The 20,418-nt window shown below is 43.4% G+C and overlaps 1 protein-coding gene across 1 annotated transcript in view; it reads left to right on the forward strand.

The window, feature by feature from the left end:
* MED12 (mediator complex subunit 12) overlaps positions 1-20,418 on the forward strand; it is a 4,088,267-nt gene that overhangs the window by 321,455 nt on the left and 3,746,394 nt on the right. The window contains exon 4 of the mRNA XM_044054827.1: positions 3,531-3,690. Within this exon, the coding sequence (XP_043910762.1) occupies positions 3,531-3,690 (160 nt within the window). The remainder of the gene's footprint in view (positions 1-3,530; positions 3,691-20,418) is intronic.

Raw genomic sequence — 20,418 nt, forward strand, 5'->3', positions numbered from 1 at the left:
CATGTATTCATGTGTTATTTGCTGGTGTTGGTTTATTAGATCTATGTGAGACTGGTGGTGGTTGCAAGTATTACCCTTTTCCTCTTGACTGTCAGTTCCAGTCTTGGGTTGAGAGAGCTTTTCCTCCAGTTTGGCTGTATAATTGCATCTCTCGCATATATTAGTGTTCGGTGGTAGGAGGAGAGGGTTGTCTGTGTACATGAGGCAGTTGTAACATTGCCTCAAAATGCCCAGATGGACTGGAGAGTACACTGGAAACTGCCCTTTGGGACATGCCTGAATAGGTAGAATAAGCTGTTTTTTGACTGGTTGGTGGGGACAAAGAGAGCCTTTTCCTTCTGGACAGTATAGGGGGGTCTAGTGCTATGGTTAATTAGTGGTTGCTATGATTTTTAAGCAAGTGCTTGACTGTGAAATTAATGATTTGAATGCTAAAGTTGAAGGTTTGTCTAGTTCCAAGGGAAAAATTGAAGAGTAGACTTCATGGAGCTGAGAATAGTTTCTCTAGCTAACTGGCACTGAAACTTCAACACAGAAACTGCAAATGTGGTTGTTATAGCAGGGAAGTGAGAGAGAAATTAGCTCAAAATGGCCAATAAACTGCTAACGTCTGGGCTGAAACTGCTCCTCCAGGGACAGATAGGCTGCTCAAAGCTCCCCTCTCTCACAGGTGAACAGAGAAACTTCCTCCTTTCTGTCCAAGTAAGGTATGGGCAACATAGAAACTTATTGCACAGACCTGGATTCAGCAATAACCTGAAAACTGGACTATACTAGTTCAGAAAGGTGGGAAACAAGTATGTGTGTGTGTGTGTGTGTGTATATATATATATATATATATATATATATATATATATATATATATATATATATATATATACACACACACATTTTTTTTTCTTTCAGAAAATACAGCAGATACCATCTAAAAACACTTTAAATGCACAGAAAAGGCTATCGCACTTTAGTGTGTAGCCTACAACAATTAAACAGATTATTTAAACACAAAAATGACAATTCAAGTGCTGGCAGCAAATAAGTACAATATGTAGCAATAACAAACTTTTTAAATCACAGAAACGCTAAAAAACTGGCGTTTTAGGCGGAATTAGTTAAGACAGCAGGAAAAGCCGAGAAATGATACTTAATCGCTCCAAAGTCTCTCTTTTTGTCTCTCTGTTGCTGTAGACTCTGCAGAACACCTGGAAGGCACTTGCTGAGCGGAATACAAGCGCAAAAACTGTGCAAATGCTTTTTTTTATAGCAGGGAAGTGAAAGTGATAGAAATTAGCCCAAAATGGTCAATAAACTACTAACTTCTGGGCTGAAACCACTCCTCCAGTGACAGGCTGCTCAAAGCTCCCCTCTCTCACAGGTGAACAATGAAATTTCCTTCTATCCAAGTAGGGTATGGGCAACACAAACTTCTAACAGCCCTGGATTCAGCAGTGACCTGAAAAATGGACTATACTAGTTCAGAAAGGTGGGAAACAAGTATGTATATATATATTTTTCAGAAAGTAGAGCAGATACAGCCAAAACAGCACTTTGCCCAATTAACCAGTTAAAAATCTCAGAACTGTGCCCTGTTCCAGCAGTCTTCAGACAAGTTCTGACTGCAGACTCCTGCCACTATGGTACAGAGAAACCTTTTCCAAAAAAGACTGCCTGGATCAAGTGCATAAGTTATACAAACAAAGCTAGATCCAGCAGGCCTCAATCTAGTCTGCTACAGCAAACAAGGCATACCGATTTCATAAAGAAACAGTTCAAGTAAGCATGCACAATAAGCCTTTAACCAGAAATTCCCAGCTCAGAAGGGCAGAATCTAACCTCTCCTCCCACAAGAGTGCAGAAAACAAATCTTAATGTAAAATAACTGGCTTGAAGCCCAAGTGCTTAACCCAGAACTAATCCACTTTTAGAATAACAGAAACTGAGCCTTCAGTCAGCAGTTCCCAACTTAGAAGGATGTACGCTACCTGTCCTGCCACAACAGTGCAGACCACAAACCTTCTTAATGTAAAACAAATGTTTGACGCCGAAGTGCTTAAACCAAAGGCCTTAGAATAACCGTTAGAATTTAGTCAGGCTACTAACAAGCAGTAATAAAGGCAGCAGAAAAAATCCAATTGAGTACTTTTAAGAAGTGGCAAAATAAGGTAAAGTAGAAAGAAACATAAATACAGTAAAGCAGATGAAGTGGAATTTTTTTTTTTTTTTTTTTTTGTAGAGGGAGGAAACCGAGCAGATTAAGATACTAGAGGGGAATGTCCTTCCCAAGTGCTCTTTCTCTACACAGCAGAGGAGATGTGGACTTGTAGGAGTATCTGAAATCAAAATATGATCTCACTGTACTCAGTTGAGTTAACAAATGAGATGGGTCCAGGAGGAGTGTGCAGAAACAGATTTACAGCAGGGGCGGGCAATTCCAAAGCCACCAAGACCAGGAAACGAGGGGTAATTGCAGATAGACAGTATTTACTGAATCAAAGACACAATATTTACTGAATCAAATCTTAAATAAGTGCAGAGAAAAGAATACTTAAATCAGCTTGTGTCCAGTTGATATATGTAGACAAGTCTCAGTAACCAGCAACTCCGATTTAAAATGATTACTAGAAATGTAACCAACACAGAAGTTTTCTAACATTCCTAGCATACCTGTTCTTCCTCGTAGCTGAAAGTTGATCCTCAGTACCATGTTAGGATTCCAGAAGATTTATGCATGAATGGGAATTCAGTGTCCAGTTCACCCTATTCTCAAGCCATTAAGACAAGTGGAGAGAATAATCCAGTGAGAAATCTGAGGAGCAGTAGTAAACGCTGTGAGGGACTACCTTTGTAATTTTGTAACACAGGAGTACTTGACGGCAGGGCTTCAATCTTTCAGCCCCAAATGTGTGAATGGGAGCAAGGCTGATAAGTGCATTGCCAACATTTAAAAATAAATAAAAGGAATTACAGGAGAAAAACTTAACCCAAGACACAAATTTGCTAAAAAGTGCAAATGGCTACCACACTTAAAGGTAGAAGGTTATAAGAATACCAAAAGTCGTGGGCCTTAACCTGAACATTTTGGTTCAGAAGCTGAACCTTGACCAGTGTTCAAGAAAACCATTTGTGAAAGGTATGATAGTCTAGCTGTATTTTAGTCTTACTGGACTTTGCAGTGTCAGTCTTGAGGTTTTAGTGGGTTGCTAAAATGGATGTGTTGCCAGACTGGGGACAAGAAATTGCCTTTCATGTTCCCAGAAAATCCCTTGTTTGCTTAGTATCCTCTTATTTCATTTTACTCTTTGGGCTTTAGGTGTTGGCTAGATTTTTTAGCTGGGCATCCTCCCTTGAGGAGGCAAAAGAGGTTACAGTTTTCTAATGTCTTAGTGGTTTGCTACAGTCTTAATTTTTTTTCATTATTTTATGTTCATTGCATAATACACCTAGCCATTTCTTTAATACATTGTGCACTGCTATTGTAGCAGTCTTAAATTTTAAAATATATGCAGAGTAACTTTTTTCTTTCTTTTTAGGTGCCAATTTTCAGCAAGAAGGAGGAGGTGTTTGGGTATCTAGCTAAGTATGTAGTGCCAGTAATGAGAGCTGCCTGGCTGTTGAAAATGACATGCGCTTATCATGCTGCTATCACGGAAACAAAAGTCAAGAAACGGCATGTCATTGATCCTTGCATAGGTATTTGTGGTATATATAAATTGAATTCATGTTTCCCGTTCTACAATGGTATTCTTTCTTGGTATGTTAACCCCCCAACTTTATCTCTACCTTGGAAATTTCTTTTTTCCCTCCTTCCACCCCATTTTTTGCTTTGTTTCTTGACTATATTTACTTTTTGTATGCTGCTGTTTTTTTTTTAATAAAGTTCTCCCCTCTTATATTACTTGATAGCCTCATTTTTCAGTCATCTGAATTAAGCCTTGTAATTTCCCTCCTTCCTTTTGTTTGATTGCTCCCTCCTAATGTTTTCTTTTCCATGTTATCTTTTCCCATTGCTTGATGGTCCTCAAGCTTTCCCCATCCAAGGGTCCCAACTTGAGTGAAGACGAGAGCTGTTATTTGTTGTTGGGGGAATCGTTCAGATAGCTGTAGCTGTTAAGGTGCTTCACTATTACATTGGCATCCCTTGCATTGAGAGCATTTTAAGTGTCTGAACCCCACCCTGTGTGCAGGAGGTACGCGCAGACTGGGTCACTGCAATGCCCTCTGTACTTCTGCACACTTGCTCTGAAGTCTACCACCCACTGATGTGGTGAACCTAATGACTGCCTCCAGGCTGTGCCTCTGTGTTTCTACCCCACCTCTAAGAGATGGAGGCAGTGTGTAGTTGGCTCTGCTTCTCCACCCCTCCCCCCACTTTAAGAAGGGCCTGCCCGTCGTCCTTTGGCAGAATCAAGCACACTAGACACTAGTCAAACAGTAGATCTGATGTCCATTTCATTATTCCTTATGATGGGGTCATAGAATCCGACATTGAATCTGATCTGGCCGTTCCAAAAGACACTTGCTTGGCCTCGAGCTTCTCCCACTCCCTTAATGCCCTGCACCAGCCCTGACAATCCAGATATCGTTTACTGCCTTCCTGGGTAGTTGTGATTCATGGTCTCAAGCTTCTTTAAAAGATATGTTTAAACTGTCTAATTTCTTCCAACTCTTTTCTATTCATACTTTCTTTACCCTCCCCTCTCAACCTAGCTTTTAAGTAGGATAGTTTCTTCCTGTTCTTGCCTCCTGTATGGCTTTTGGCCCATGTTTCTTTTTCCGTTCGCTATATACATATATATATATATATATATATATATATATATATATATATATATATATATATATATATATATATATTTAAAAAAAAAAAAAAAAAGTTGGCTATGATTCTGTAGGTGTTTGCTTTCTATTTTCTGCCTTCTGTATGTGTGCGTGCATAGTCAGTTTATTTAACAATGTTGGAAAAACCTACGGGTTTTAAATGATGCATCTCTTGTGGGCAAAAAATTTTGAATTCGGATGCCCATGAGGTGTGTGTATTGTTTGGGTGCCTCTCACTTGGATAAAAAATTTGAGGTGTGTACAGGATTCATCCCCTGTGCCTTAGTGGATCGCAGAGACATACTAATTTTGAGAGGGCTTTTACCTTCATCTGGAGCTCAGACACCTGCTAAGCCCAGTGTGTCCAGAGAGCCCAAGAAGCGTCTCCCGCCATTTTCCATTTCGGCTTCAGCTAGTGAAAAAAGACCAGAGCTGTCAGATCATCTTCTTAGGATCAGAGGAAGAGCAGGTCTTCCTCTGAGCAGAAGAGCTCCTCTGATCCGCCTCTTTCATCAGACTCTCCTTCTCCTAGGACCCAACCTGCTTTGTATCGGATCTGAAGGTGCTATCGGATCAGGAGAAGTTTTCTTCATTCATAGTCCCCCGTCACCGTATAATCCCTTCTCAGATACAAAGGTTTCCAAGCCATAAACCAAGGCATGGGAAGTTCCCTTCTCTGGCCAGGTTTTCCCATTTGTAAGTTTCTTCCAGGTTTTCCCTGGGATGAGATGGACAGGATGATGCAGAGTTTGCTCAAGGCCCAAATCAAAATTTAACTATCTCCTGCCTATCTTGGATCTGTGAGAACCCTGTCACCTTTTCTACCAGCTCCTCTTCCAATCTGACCACTCACTTCGGAACCCCAGGATCCAAATGGGATTTTGACTGAGCCAAGGATGGTACTTTCCTGGAGTCAGTCTGTCCCAGACTGACTTGTCTCCGAGGCTGTCCGCGCATGGTTGGTCTATGACCTGAGGTGTCAGTGTCGACTCTGTGGGGATGGTTTTGACTCCGTCCCTCTTGGGGTTTCGGCTTTTGACAGTTTGGGGCCGATGTTCTCTGGAGGGCATGAATCCGGGATGATCTCTTCCATTTCTCTTGACTATTTTGGCCCCGATAAGGGAGGGAAAAGAGATCCCCAGGTTTGCTGCTTTCCAGATGGCAGAGAGGGCATTCTGTAGGCCTGGAGATGTCCCCCCAGGTCCTAGGCATATCTGGTCTAAGCCTGGATCCCAGTTAGCTTGTCCACAGTCAGCCTGTTCGGGAGGTCTTCCAGCTTATTCCTCTACAGGGGACTCCTTCCTCTTCAGAGTTCTCCCCTGACTATCCCACAGAAGAGGTACAATCTGAAGAGTATATGCATGAGGAAGCACATAGACTCCCCGTTAGTCCTTGACTGAGGATACTAATTTTTGATGAGGGAGAAGATCCCCTTAGTCTCTACCCTAGGACATCTCCTTTGGCGATATTATAGAAATCCAGAAATGAAAGGGTGGATGGTCTTCCCAAACTCCTCCTTCTAGGGAATCTGTATTTCTAGATGTGTTTGGGATGGGCCCATCTTACCTCCTGGGTTCACCCCACGAGTGAATGAACTCACTGATTTTAGTCTACTGCCAGGCTTGGAAGGTGCCAGACACCATGGAACTTATCCCTAAGTGAAATTAGACAGTATGATGACCCAGAAGGTAAAACAATAAAGCATAGAACCAAAGCTGCCACAGGAAACAAAAGTTTAATCCACAAGCCACAAACAGTTCACATAAACGCCTCCAAATACACAGCACGTTTTCATTTCTCCTACTTCATCAGATGTGGGCTGCTTCCAAAGCTAACATCTTTTATAGAGCACATTGTTTCAATTAACAAATCCGCTTTGCTAAGCAATCAACTTCTAATTGAGAAAAAGTGAAAAAAGTGCTTTTGTGCTTTTAACCTGATAACATTTTATATTTTATATGATAAAAATTTAAAGGCAAGTCCCGAAGACTAACAGCTCAGTTTCTCCAATTCCCAGTGATTTTAAGACTGTTCAGGCTGGCCTCCCCAGTAGGGAGATCATTCTTGCTTCTCAGAAACCCCTCTAACAAAAAATTGTACAATAGCAAATTGAAGAGACTTTCAGTGTGGGCATTGAAACAGGACATTGATCCCTTTACGGCTCCCGTTTCAGCTATTCTTTTTCTAAGTGTTCTTTTTCAAGAGGGTGCCGTTTTTTCTACAATTAAGTTACAACTGGCAGTCATTGCTAATTTTCATTCCACAAATTCAGTTGAGTTGGCACCCATTTCGGCATCCAAACTATGTAAAGCCTTTCTACACAGACTCCGATTTAAAGATCCTTCCCCTCTTTGGAATCTGACTTTTTCTGCAAGGTCTTAATCAAAACACTTTGAACCGGCTAGTTCCTATGACATGAAATTAATATCCTGGAAGACTTTTTCTTGTGGCCATTACTTTGGCCAAGAGGGTATCTGAATTATAGGCCTCATCAAAACCACCATATGTTATCTTTTTCAAAGACAAGAGTTTCTCTCCGGGCAAATGCTTTTTTGCCTTAAGTGGCCACAGAAGCAAGCATAAATCAGTCCATTCATCTTCCAGTCTTTTTCCCCAACCACTCCAAAGGTGAATGAATATATGCTCTACTCACTTGATGTTTGTAGACAGTTGCATTCCTATCTGCACAAGACAAAAGAACATAGAAAGTCTGAACAGCTGTTTGTATCCTTTTCACCCAATAGGTTAGGCCAAGCAGTTTCAAAAGTAACTTTGGCTAAATGGATTACAAATTGTATATCTAAAATTTATTCCTTGAAAGGATTGCAGTTGCCGTGTTCACAGAGAGCTCATTCTACCAGGTCAATGTCTAACTACTTCTGCATTCTCAGGTAGGACCTCTGTTGATGAAATTTATGCTGTATCAACTTGGTAAATATCTCTCACTTTTGTCTCACATTGCAAATTAGATATAGTTTCCAGAGACAGAGCATCCTTTGGTTCCTTGGTGCTCAGGTATGTCCTTCCATGGGGGCTGCCCCAGAATTCAGTAGCAAGTGACAATCATGAGGAAAAATGAAATGGACATCAGATTTAAGAGTTATGTACTTAACATAACTTGGTATCTGTGTTGTCCATTTTCATTGTTCCTCACATCCCCACCCATCCTTCCCTCTTCCAGAAAAGTCTAGAGGTGCCTGAAGAAACTAGATCTTCATAGCTTTTATAGTTTGCGCTCCAGATTGGTGTAAGATTAATTTTTGTATACATGTTTTTTAGTGTTTATATTTCTTTTCCTGGTTTGGGTTGGTAAACTCCATCTGAGGAGTTACTGCTGGTGAAGAGCATTATGGGAGTGGGAAGAGCACGAGACATAAAGCAACAATCTTTTGGAATGGCGGGATCGGATCTGAAGTGTTATCATAAGACCCCATCATGAGGAATAGTGAAATTGGCCAGTACAGATGCTGAGTTATAAGTACATAACTCCTAATTGCTTGGGCTGTAGCCAGTACATGTTCTTCATTCCACATTGCTGCAGTCCTAACTATTGGGTAGTCCGCTGTCCAGTCGGCCCGAATACCAGAGTATATTGGTCCGATGCAGAAGCAGTTTGTGCAGGTTGGCGTTCTGAAATTTTCTGAAGTCGGAGTTTCAGACCGAATCAGAGTTGGCAACATTTTGTTTTCTTGCCTCAGTATTTAACCGGATGTCAGAAAAAGTGAATAACTGTATTTCTTGTGGGAAACAGATACCTCATAGGGATTACCATACCTTGTGTATACCTTGTTTAGGGCCTGAGCACGACGTTGTTGGATGCCGCTCTTGTGCTAGGTTTAACAAACGCACTATTAAGAGAAGGTTAGACTGTGCCAGGTTAGTGTTTGGGAAGCGTTGCAATTATAAAATGCCGTCGGATGCTCCGCGCCGCGCTTCGTCAAGAAGCGCAAAGCCTAGGGTTGATGAACCGGCAGTCCCGGACGTCGGTTCTTTAGAAAACTCAGTGGAGCCAGAGGTTTTGCCAGGAGTTTCTTTGGAGTCTCAGGCAGAGACTTTACTGTTACAGGATGTGCCTTCTCAGGAGGTAGGCCAGGCTGAGGGGGCTTCTCAGGTAACTGCTCTTCCCAAGGTAGTTAGAGCCTCTCCTTCTGTTTCCAAAACTAAGTTTAGCTTCAGTGGGGGCTTCTCCTAGCACTTCAGGTTCTGTGCCTAAGAAACATATGCTTAAAATGGCAGAAGATTTGATTACTATGATTAGAGGTTCTGCCCCCTCCTGATAAGAGGCCTAGGGTGGAACCTGAGTTTGATAGTTTTGAACAGTGTTCAGAGGCTTCTGAGTCTTCTGCGGAAGATTTGCAGGAGTATCCTCCTTATTCTGATTCTGATGTGGATGATTCCACTCCTACAGCTTCTCCTCCTGAGGATTTCTCATTTTCAGAGACTCTGCATTCCATGAGGGAGCACTTTAAATGGGAAGGCCAGGATTACTCTGATTCCAGGAAAATTCTTGTTTTACCCCAGCATAGGCCCTTAGCTATACCTCCTGTGTTGAATGTGGTGGAAGATGTTTTGCAGAGGCTTCCCTGAACCCTGATTCTTTGCCTCCTGCTCCTGTTAAACCTGATAGGTACTATAGGGTGCCTGAAGCTCATAAGTATCTTTTAAGAGTCCTAGGGCAGACCGGAAACTGTTTCTCAGGGACCTAAAGGTGTTAAGGCCTCTGTGGTTAAAAACCCTGTTCCCACTGATAAAGAGGCAAGGGCTTTGGATAGATGGGGAAAGAAAGTGTATACTTCTTCCACTTTAGCCATGATTGAATTGTCAGTTTCACATGCTAAAATATCAAAATTATCTCCTTTCACAACTGAAATCTAAGGTGGATGCTAGGTATTGAGTGTAAAGAGTTGCTGGATTTAGTTCATGTGTCTGAACAAGTGGGTAAGCATTCTTTGCAATGTGGTTTTGATGCTGTACAGGCCTCCTCGAGGGTGGCTGCCACTAGTTCTGTTCTAGGCATGCCTGGTGGAGGGATCAGAATTTAGCTGAACATGTTAAAACAAGGATTTTGGATGCTCCTTTACAGTCTGATGTGTTGTTTGGTCTGTGGAAGCAGTTTTAAAGAAAATGGAGGACAAAGCTAAGTCTATGCAAACTGTTAAAGATTTTGTTTAGTAGAAATTGGCCTACTAAGGGATGGACATATCCTGCTTATGATTCCCAGTCTAGGGGTAGGTCTAGGCGTGGTAGGGGCAGAGCTCAAGGTTCTTTAGGCCTAGAACAGGAGTTCACCTGCTCAGACTTCTGGTGAGGGCAGGGGTCAGTCCTTTCGTAAACAGACCCAATGACCTGCCTTTTCAGCTGCCAGTAGATTCTCGTCTGGCAGCTCCTTTGGGAGGAAGACTGTCTCTTTTCAAAGAAAATTGGGATTTAATTACTCAAGACAGATGGGTGTTGGATATCATTCACACAGGTTTTATTTCCATACTTTGCCCGAAGGCATGCCAGACGTTCCTCCTCCACAAAGGAAAGAGGCTCACAAGCAAATTTCTCTGTTACTCCAAATAGGGGCCATTCAGCCAGTCCCTGTATCAGAAAGGGGCCTAGGATTTTATTCTCGCCTGTTCCTAGTACCAAAGACCAATTTTGGATTTATCTATCCTCAACACTTATCTGGACATTCCCAAGTTCAAGATGTTGACGTTACAACAGCTTTTACCTCTGCTGGGCAAAGATCACTGGATGGTAACTTTAGATCTCAAGGAAGCTTACCTTCATGTGCCTATAAGACTAAGTTGCAGGAAGTATCTGTTTTCGAGCTGGAAATTCTCATTATCAGTTCTCTGCATTGCCCTTTGGCTTATCTACTAGAGTATTCACAAAGGTTCTGGCTCCAGTGATAGCTTACTTCAGGCTAAAAGGAATTCAAATCTATCCTTACTTGGGCGACTGCCTGATTCTGGCTCAAGAAAAGGAAGACCTTCTACAGCATCTGGAATATGTTATAGCAGTGCTAAGATGCCTAGGGTATTCTGTGAGCGAAATAAAGTCCAGTCTAGTACCCTCTCAAGACATGTGCTTTCTGGGTGTGAGACTGAATACAGCAGCCCAGATGGCCTTTGGACAAACAAAAGAGTCTATCCCTTTACTTCCATCAACTATCTCATCAGTCCGTGCTGACTGCAAGGACAGTCCTTCAAGCATTAGGGTTCATGGCATCTTGTATTCTGGTGCTCTGCATAGGAAGCTGCAATGGTATCTCAAAATGTATGGACACAGCACTGCCAGGATTTGGACACTGTCATTCAAATAATACCTTGCCTTCAAAAGAATTTTTCTGTGTGGGCTCAAAATGTCACTAAACAAGGGACTCTCTGGACAGATGCCTCGGACATTGCTTGGGGAGCTCATCTAAATGGAAAGTGGATACAAGACAAGTGGCCTGCCAGACTACAGCATCTACATATCAACATGAAGGAGATGTTAGCAGTCCAGTTTGCATTAATGGCTTTCAAGGAGTTACTTCTTCCAGGGCAGGTGTTGATTCTAACAGACAACACAACTGTCATGTGGTACATCAACAAACAAGGGGAACACATTCTTATCCTCTATGCAGGCAAGCAATGATTTTATGGGAGACTGCGCTCAGCTTGCAACTAACTCTTCAGGCAAGGTTTCTGCCGGAGCACAGAACTCCTTAGCAGATGTGTTAAGCAGACAAATCATGGATCCCCACAGTGGAAACTGGATCTTCATGTATTTCAGAAATTGACAGTGTCATGGGGAACTCCAGACATAGATCTGTTCGCTTCTCCACTAAACCACCAGCTGCCAAAGTTTTGCACAAAGGGGTTTCATCACACAGCTTGGAAAGTGGATGCTCTTTCTTTCAGTTGGAAAAATCTTCATGTGTATGCCTTTCCACCTCTGCCTCTTCTTCCAAAGGTGCTATTAAAGGTCAGACAAGACAAGCCAAGGATGATTTTAATAGCTCCAGATTGGCCTCGGCAACACTGGTACCCACTACTAAGGAGTCTGGTAAGGAAGCCTCCATGGCCTTTACCTTTGATTCCACATCTGTTATCTCAGAAGGACGGTCATCTGCTCAATGTCAAGCTTCACTCTCTTCATCTAACAGCCTGGCATATTCTGTGTTGAAACACAGCAGGTCTCAACTTCCTCAACAAGTTTTAAATGTGATTATGGAAGCTAGAAGACCTAGTACAAGGAAAGTGTGAAAAATGGAAGAGGTTTTTATTTTGGAGTACAGCAAAGAATTTGGAGATTTCTGAGCCTAATTTGAATGTGGCTCTTCAATATCTTACTGAGTTATTGGACAAAGGTTTGTCCTTCTCTTCCATTAAGATTCATGCTGCAGCAATTTCAGCTCACTATGATTGTGACCCACCATTGTTTTCGCATCCTTTGTTCAAGCAGTTTCTTAGAGGGGCAAAGAATATAAGACCCCCAGCTCCTACTCCTGCTTGGGATCTCAATTTTGTGTTGGAAAAACTTACTCTACAACCTTTTGAGCCTGCGGCTACTGCTGAATTGAAATACTTGTCATGGAAGACTGCTTTTCTGTTGGCTATTACTTCTGCAAGAAGGGTGTCTGAGTTGCAGGCCCTTATGGCAGTTGAGCCCTTTCTGATTTTCCATAAGGATAGGGTATCATTACGTACTAATCCTTCCTTTATGCCTAAGGTGGTTTCTAGTGTGGCTTTAAACCAAACTATTCATTTGCCTACTTTTTATGCAGACCCCAAAATAAAGGGAAAAGATTTTGCACACTTTAGATGTACACAGGCAATTGCGTTATTATTTAAGCAGGACTAAGGATTTTAGGCAGTCTCAGCAGTTGTTTGTTTCTTTTGCTTTGAGTAAGCCTGTGTCAAAAATTTCTAGGTGGATTGGGTTTTGCATTGCATTTTGTTATTCCCATCATGGCAAGGAGATTCCGGCTGGGATTAGGCCTCATTCCACTAGGGCTACTGCCACTTCAACAGCATTTTTAAGGGGGGTGGCAACTAAGGATATTTTGGAGGCAGCTACTTGGAGTTCAGTGCATACTTTCTCTAAGCATTATCACCTTCCTCTCTACTCTAAGTCTAGGGCTGGTTTTGCCACAGCTATTTTGCAAGGCATGTTGTCAGCTCCTGCTTCTTTATGATTTGCCAGCCTCCCTTACCTCTGCTTTGGGATTCTACCCAATAGTTAGGACTGCAGCAATGTGGAATGAAGAACATAGTACAGTTTTGTACCTACCATAAATGTAGATGTTCGAGGATCCACATTGCTGCAATTTACCTCCCTCCTTCCCCTCTTTGTTTAGGGGTGGTTGTGTAGGTGAGGTTATATGCTGATATTTTGTATATTTTGTATATATTGTACATATTTTTGGTGCAGGTATATTGGGCCTTGTCTTTTTAGGGTCTTCTGACATCTGGGGCAAGAAAAGACTGAGGATATGACGTCGGTCATGCGCATTAGTACCCTGGCGTACTGCCGTCAGTCTATCGCCCTGACCCCGCGTCCATATACTCTGGTATTCGGGCCGACTGGACAGTGGACTACCCAATAGTTAGGACTGCAGCAATGTGGATCCTCGAACATCTACATTTATGGTAGGTACAAAACTGTACTTTTCTCTGCCCTACTGGTGCTGGTTTCCACTTGAATGTTTTTTGTTCTTGGTGTTTGCTTTGCTGTTCTGCTACTGAGTATGCAGTAATAGTGAGCCTGTGTAGAAATGTAAATGAACAAAGAAACTGTACACTGTAGACTAAGAAGTGCTTTGGATCTCTTGAGAGATCTCTAGCCATTCTGTCTTATTATAGCTATTTCTGTTCCTGCCCCTACCTAACTTTTTCTCACTTTCATTCACATGTCTCTCCTTATTGTCTCTGTCTCCTTTCTCCCACAATCTTTACTATTCTTTGTGTGGACTTTCTATACAGCACATTTTACTTCACACATTTGTTCTTCCCCTCGTACTATGTCATTTTGAGCTCTGTCTCCCTCTGCATCATTTCCTATTTTTCTGTAATGTACATAAAAGTAAGATGATTGTTGTGCATTTATTTTTGTTACAAAGTATTATGAAACATTTGCCTTTGTTTGAATTAGTGTTTTTGAGTGATGATGCTTTGGGGTATTTAAAAAATGGGTTAACTTCTGGTGCACAGTTTCGACTTGAGGTTAGGGTTATCTGAAAAAAAGTACAGTTGTAAATTTGACTTGAATCAGGAAATGTTTTAACAGTTTTGAGTTCCCTTTTGAAACAATTTAAGTTCTTCACATTCTCTCTCTTTTAGAGATCATTGTATTGAGGAGGTTCTACTGCAGTGTAGACGAGGAGTTACTGCTATTCTCAGAATGCATTTTTTTCTTTTTTGTTGGTGTGCATTTCCATCAGAGAGGTTCACTTCTTTCATGTAGTGGTCTTCTAATATAAGTAGATGTTTTCTCTATTTTTTGTCTTGTCCTTCAGTACTTTGCAAGTGTGGGATGGCAAGGAGCTCTTCTGTTGAGTGTTTCTAGAACAGGTGCAAAGGTAACCGCATAGTATATGGTTGAGTCTTCCCTTATCTCATAGAGAATCCAACACCTTACTATGCTCTTGCATACTCGCTAGTTAGCTCTTTCAGTTATTCCTGCTCATCTTTTTTAAACACGTTTATCACTTAAGACATTGGCAAACATACATTTTTATATACATATAAAAAAAAAATACTAACCTATTCCTAGTTACAAAACATTTTTTATCAGTTTTTGGAAAACTGCCACTAATCCAGCAATACATGAATTGCTCAATTCCTTTTTCTTTTGGCTGCTCCCACTGGGAGTCACCACAGTGGGTCTGTTTCCATTTCTTCCTTTTCTTTGCATCTTGCTCTGTCACACTAACCAGCTGCATGCCCTCTCACCACATCCATAAAACCTTATCGTAGACCTTCCTTTTTTCCTCTTAACTGATAGCTTCATCCTTGGCATCCTTCTCCCAGTATACCCAGCATCCCTCCTCAGCACATGTCCAAGCCAACAGTCTTGTGCCTCTGACTTTGTCTCCAAACTATCCAACCTAAGCTGACCCTTTAACATACTCCTTTCTAATCCTGTCCACCCTCAACACATCCAATGCAAATCTTAACATCTTTAATTATGTCACTTCCAGCTGTGATTCTTGTCTTTTTGTCAGTGCCACGATCTCCAACCCATATAACGTAGCTGGTCTCACTACCATCTTGTAGACCTTTCCTTTCACTCTTACTGGTACCTGTCTAACACAAATCACTCCTGGCACACTCTTCCATGCACTCCACCCTGCCTGCACTCTCGTCTTCACCTCTCTCCTACACTCACCTTTACACTGAACTGTTGATCCCAAGTGTTTAAATTCATTCAGCTTCGCCAACTCTAATCCCTGCATTGCTCAGTTTTTAGCTTCCCTTAAATCTAAGTCCTCCTCCAAAACATTGTTCGTCCTATATTGTTCCCACAAGTTCCATTTTTTGTATACAAGTTGTTTGAAAGATCACACCAAGATGTCCTTCAAGAATACAACTGCAGTCATAACATATGGGTTGTCCTGCCTCAGGCAGCCCTCGGTCGGCCGGATTCCAAAGTCTGGGTCCGACGTCGGCTGATGTCGCATTTCTCTCCGACGTCAGAGCGGCTGGAGTATATAAGCATCAGCCGACGCCATCTTCTTCAGTCTTTCTTGCCGCGCGGTGCCCGAAGCAGAAGCAGTTCGCAAGTGCTGGTCGGTTAGCTCCTGTATTCTTCGAAACCGAAGTCATCAAAAAAGCTAAGTACCCCGTTGGGGACCTTTTCTTGCCTCAGCCGATGTCCGAAATTACTGAAAAAGTAAATAATTGTTTGTATTGTGGCAAACAAATACCTCATAAGGATTTCCACTCTTACTGCCTCCCTTGCCTTGGCCCAGACCACGACGTCTCGGCCTGTGCCGCCTGTGCTCGCTTCAACAAGCGCACTCTCAGGCGCCGGGCGGAGTTCGCTGAAGACTTTTTCGGTGAAAAATTTGATTATACAATGCCGTCGGAACAACCGACAACGCAGACTCCTAAGAAACGAAAAGACCGGGACCGACATCCTCGGCCCGCGTCTCCAACCGACACCACGCCAAAACTAACTGCGAGTGCTCCGGTTCCCTCTGAGGCGGTTATCCCACCGCTCCGAACCGAAGACACCGCATTACCGATACCTCCGATACAGGAGGCCACTCCGACGCCAGTTATTGATTTTCCTCTGGATACCGAAACCGAGGAAATGCCCGAGACCATTGCTGTTGATAAGGTAACTCCTGCACGTGGAGCGGCTAGGCCTCCCCTGTCCATGTCTATCAGGGCCTACACACGTGCCAAGGCAGCCAGCAAGTCCAAACATCTTATTGCAAAAAACTTACCTCAGACTACTCCTGAAACTCAGATCATGTCCATGGCTGCAGATTTAATTTCTCTGATCAGAGGCTCCCAGGCCCATCCTGAGAGAGGATCCCAGCCTCCTCCTGAAAAGAGGCCCAGGGTTGAACCCCCATGACCCTCTGCCCTCAGATGAAGATTCTGAGGACTCTGTTCCCTCTGAAAGCCAGGAAGAGCCCTTCCAGACCTATGAGGATTCAGATGCAGAGGACTCCATTCCCTCGGCCTCCTCTCCTGAGGTTATTTCTTTTGGGGAAGTTCTGCATTCCATGAGGGAGCATTTTAAGTGGCAAGGCCAGGAATTTTCTGATTCCAGAAAGCGCCTTCGAACCTTCCTCAAAAAGCCTCAACACAGACCCTTAGCTATACCTCCTGTGCTTGATGTTTTGGATGATTTATAGTTTGTCTCCAGTGTTACCCCTGATGCTCTTCCTCCTGCTCCTGTCAAGCCTGACAGATACTATAGGGTTCCAGAAACCCATTCTCATTTATTTAGGGCCCATGCTGTTGATTTAGAAACAATTTCCCAGGGGCCTAAAGGGGTTTTGGGCTACCACATCCAAAAATCCTTTGCCTTCCGACAGGGAAGCAAGGTCCTTAGAGAGATGGGGGAAGAAGGTCTACACCTCCACTACTTTATCTATGAGAGCTCTCAATTGTCTCTTTCACATGTTTCAATTTCAGGATTTCCTGATAGATGATTTACAGAAAAGTTTGGCCTCTCCTGAACCTTTAGATAGGAAGTCTTTGCAGGAGGCTGTGCATAATTCTCAGCAAGTTAGCAATCATTTTTTGCAGTGTGGATATGATGCATTGGAGGCTTCATGTAGGGCAGCTATGACAGGGGCGGTCATTCGTAGACATGCATGGCTAAAAGAACAACCTTTACCAGATCATGTTAAGGCAAAACTTCTTGATGCACCCTTGGAAAAGAACAAGCTTTTTGGTGCTAATGCTAAAGATGTGTTAAAGTCCATTGAGGAAAAAGCTAAGTCAGTACAGACAGTCAAAAGATTTCCTGCAGGTTCAGCCGCCCAGATTCAGCAGGAACTGGCCTTCTAAAAACTGGTCCTTTCCTAATCCTGAAAGATTTCAAAGGGGTAAAAACAGGCGTGCCCGAGGAAGAGGGCAATACAGAGGATCCTACAGGGGACGACAATGGCAACCAGCAAACCAAAGAAGTGACACAGGGGTTTCTCCTGCCCCGCAGGGACAAGCTCAATGACTTTCCTCTACTTCCGCTGACCAAGGAGCAAACAGAAGCTCCTTTGGGCGGAAAGTTATCTCTGTTTTCAAGAAATTGGCACAAACTGACAAAAGACAAATGGATACTGGACATTATAGACCACGGTTACAGATTCCACTTTCATACCTTGCCAAGAAAACAAGGCATGCCAAACCTTCCACAAAATCAGAGGGCAGAGGCCATCAAGCAAACTTCTCTGCTTGCTCAGATCAAAGCAATAGAAAAAGTTCCACAACAAGAACAAGGTCAGGGGTTTTATTCAAGACTGTTCCTTGTTCCAAGAAAAGAAACTCAGTGGAGACCAATACTGGACTTGTCCGCTCTAAACACTTTTCTCATAGTACCAAAGTTCAAAATGCTGACTTTACAGCAACTCCTTCCCATGCTGGGCAAGGGGTCTTGGCTGATTACTCTGGACCTCAAGGAGGCATACCTGCATGTCCCTATCAGACACAGCTGCAGAAGATACCTCAGATTTCTTGCAGGGCCAGAGCATTATCAATTCTCAGCATTGCCATTTGGCTTATCTACTGCGCCCAGAGTATTCACGAAATGCCTGGCATCAGTAATTGCTCATTGCAGGCTCCAGGGGATTCAAATCTACCCGTACCTGGACGATTGCCTCATACAAGCGGACAACAAACTAACCTTGACAAAAAACTTGGATTATGTCATACACTTGCTACAGGCTTTGGGATACACAGTCAACTTTCAAAAGTCAAGACTTCAGCCATCCCAGCAAATAACCTTCTTAGGAGCCAAACTAGACACAGCCTTTCAAATGGCTTACCTGACAAAAGACAAGCAAAAGAAGTTAACTCATTACTTCAAAAGTTTAGCAAAGCTCACCCAGATGACTGCAAGGAGTTTCCTACAGGCCCTGGGTTACATGGCATCCTGCATTCTCTTGGTCCCACTAGCAAGACTACACATGAGAAAGCTTCAATGGTACTTAAAAAGCTTATGGTCTCGACACAGCAACAACCTGGAAGCAATTATTCCATTCATTCCATGTCTACAAAAGGAATTTCTATGGTGGGCCACAGTAAGCCAGTTAAACACAGGCATGTCGTTCAAAAAACCTCAGATAACACAGACAATGACCACAGATGCCTCAGACCTTGGATGGGGGGCGCACATGGAGGGCAGATGTATTCAAGGGCAATGGTCCCCAAAGGAAACACATCTGCATATCAACCAAAAAGAAATGCTGGCAGTAATGCATGCCATCGAGGCCTTTGGACAACAACTTCAACAAGGCCACCTACTAATACAGACAGACAACACCACTGTGATGTGGTACATAAACAAGCAGGGGGGCACTCATTCTTACCCCCTTTGCAGACTGACAATGAATCTTTGGGAGAAATCACTGGGTCTAAACATACAGCTACAATCCCAGTTTGTTCCAGGCAAAGACAATGTTCTGGCGGACAGTCTAAGCAGGAATTTCCTGGACCCCCACGAATGGAGGCTACATCCAGACATCTTTATACGACTCACCTCGAGATGGGGCAGGCCGGACGTGGACCTATTTGCCTCCCACCTCAATCATCACTTACAAAAGTTCTGCTCAAGGACATATCATCCACAAGCATGGAAAGTAGATGCCCTCTCATTCAACTGGAACTCCCTAATAATTTATGCATTTCCACCCCTGCCACTGATGGCCTCAGTGATGTCCTTCAAGAATGCAACTGCAGTCATAACATGTGGGTTGTCCTGCCTCAGGCAGCCCTCGGTCGGCCGGATTCCAAAGTCTGGGTCCGACGTCGGCTGATGTTGCATTTCTCGACGTCAGAGCGGCTGGAGTACATAAGCATCAGCCAACGCCATTTTCTTCAGTCTTTCTTGCCGGTGCCAGCAGAAGCAGTTCGCAAGTGCCGGTCGGTCAGCTCCTGTATTCTACGATACGAAGTCATCAAAAAGCTAAGTACCCCGTTGGGGACCTTTTCTTGCCTCAGCCGATGTCAGAAATTACTGAAAAAGTTAACAATTGTCTTTTTTGTGGTAAACAAATACCTCATAGGGATTTCCACTCTTACTGCCTCCCTTGCCTGGGCCCAGACCACGACGTCTCGGCCTGTGTAGCCTGTGCTCGCTTTAACAAGCGCACTCTCAGGCGCCGGGCGGAGTTCGCTGAAGATTTTTTCAGCGATAAATTTGCTTACACCATACCGTCGGATCTTCCGACATCGCAAACTCCCAAAAAGCGAAAAGACCGTGACCGACATCCTCGGCCCGCGTCTACCGCCGACTCCACGCCAAAAACTAGCATGAGTGCTCTGGTTCCCTCTGAGACGGTTTCTCCACCGCTCCGAACCGAAGACACCGCATTACCGATGACTCCGATTCCAGACATTACTCCGACGCCAGTTATAGAATTTCCTCTGGATACCGAAACAGAGGAAATGCCCGAGACCATTGCTGTAGAGAAGGTCACTCCTGCACGTGGAGCTGCCCCGCCTCCTATGGCCATGTCTATTAAGGCCTACACTAGGGCTAAGGCAGCCAGCAAAACAAAGCATATTACTTCTAAATCCTTACCTCAGCCGACTCCGGAGACACAAATTATGTCCATGGCTGCTGATTTAATTTCCATGATTAGAGGTCCACAGGCCCATCCTGAGAGAGCATCCCAGCCTCCTCCTGTAAAAGGCCCTGGGTTGAACCCTCTGACCCTACTCCTTCAGATGAAGACTCTGAGGGCTCTGTCCACTCTGATAGCCAGGAAGAGCTTTTCCAGACCTATGAGGACTCGGATGCAAAGATTCCATCCCTTCGGCCTCCCCTCCAGAGGACATTTCTTTTGGGGAAGTTCTGCACACCATGAGGGAACATTTCAAGTGGCAGGGTCAGGAATATTCTGATTCAAGGAAACGCCTTAGGACGTTCCTTAAGAAGCCTCAGCACAGG

Source organism: Protopterus annectens, chromosome 13.part0 (assembly GCF_019279795.1).
Source record: "Protopterus annectens isolate FY-2018-M chromosome 13.part0, PAN1.0, whole genome shotgun sequence".
Lineage (NCBI taxonomy): Eukaryota > Metazoa > Chordata > Ceratodontiformes > Protopteridae > Protopterus > Protopterus annectens.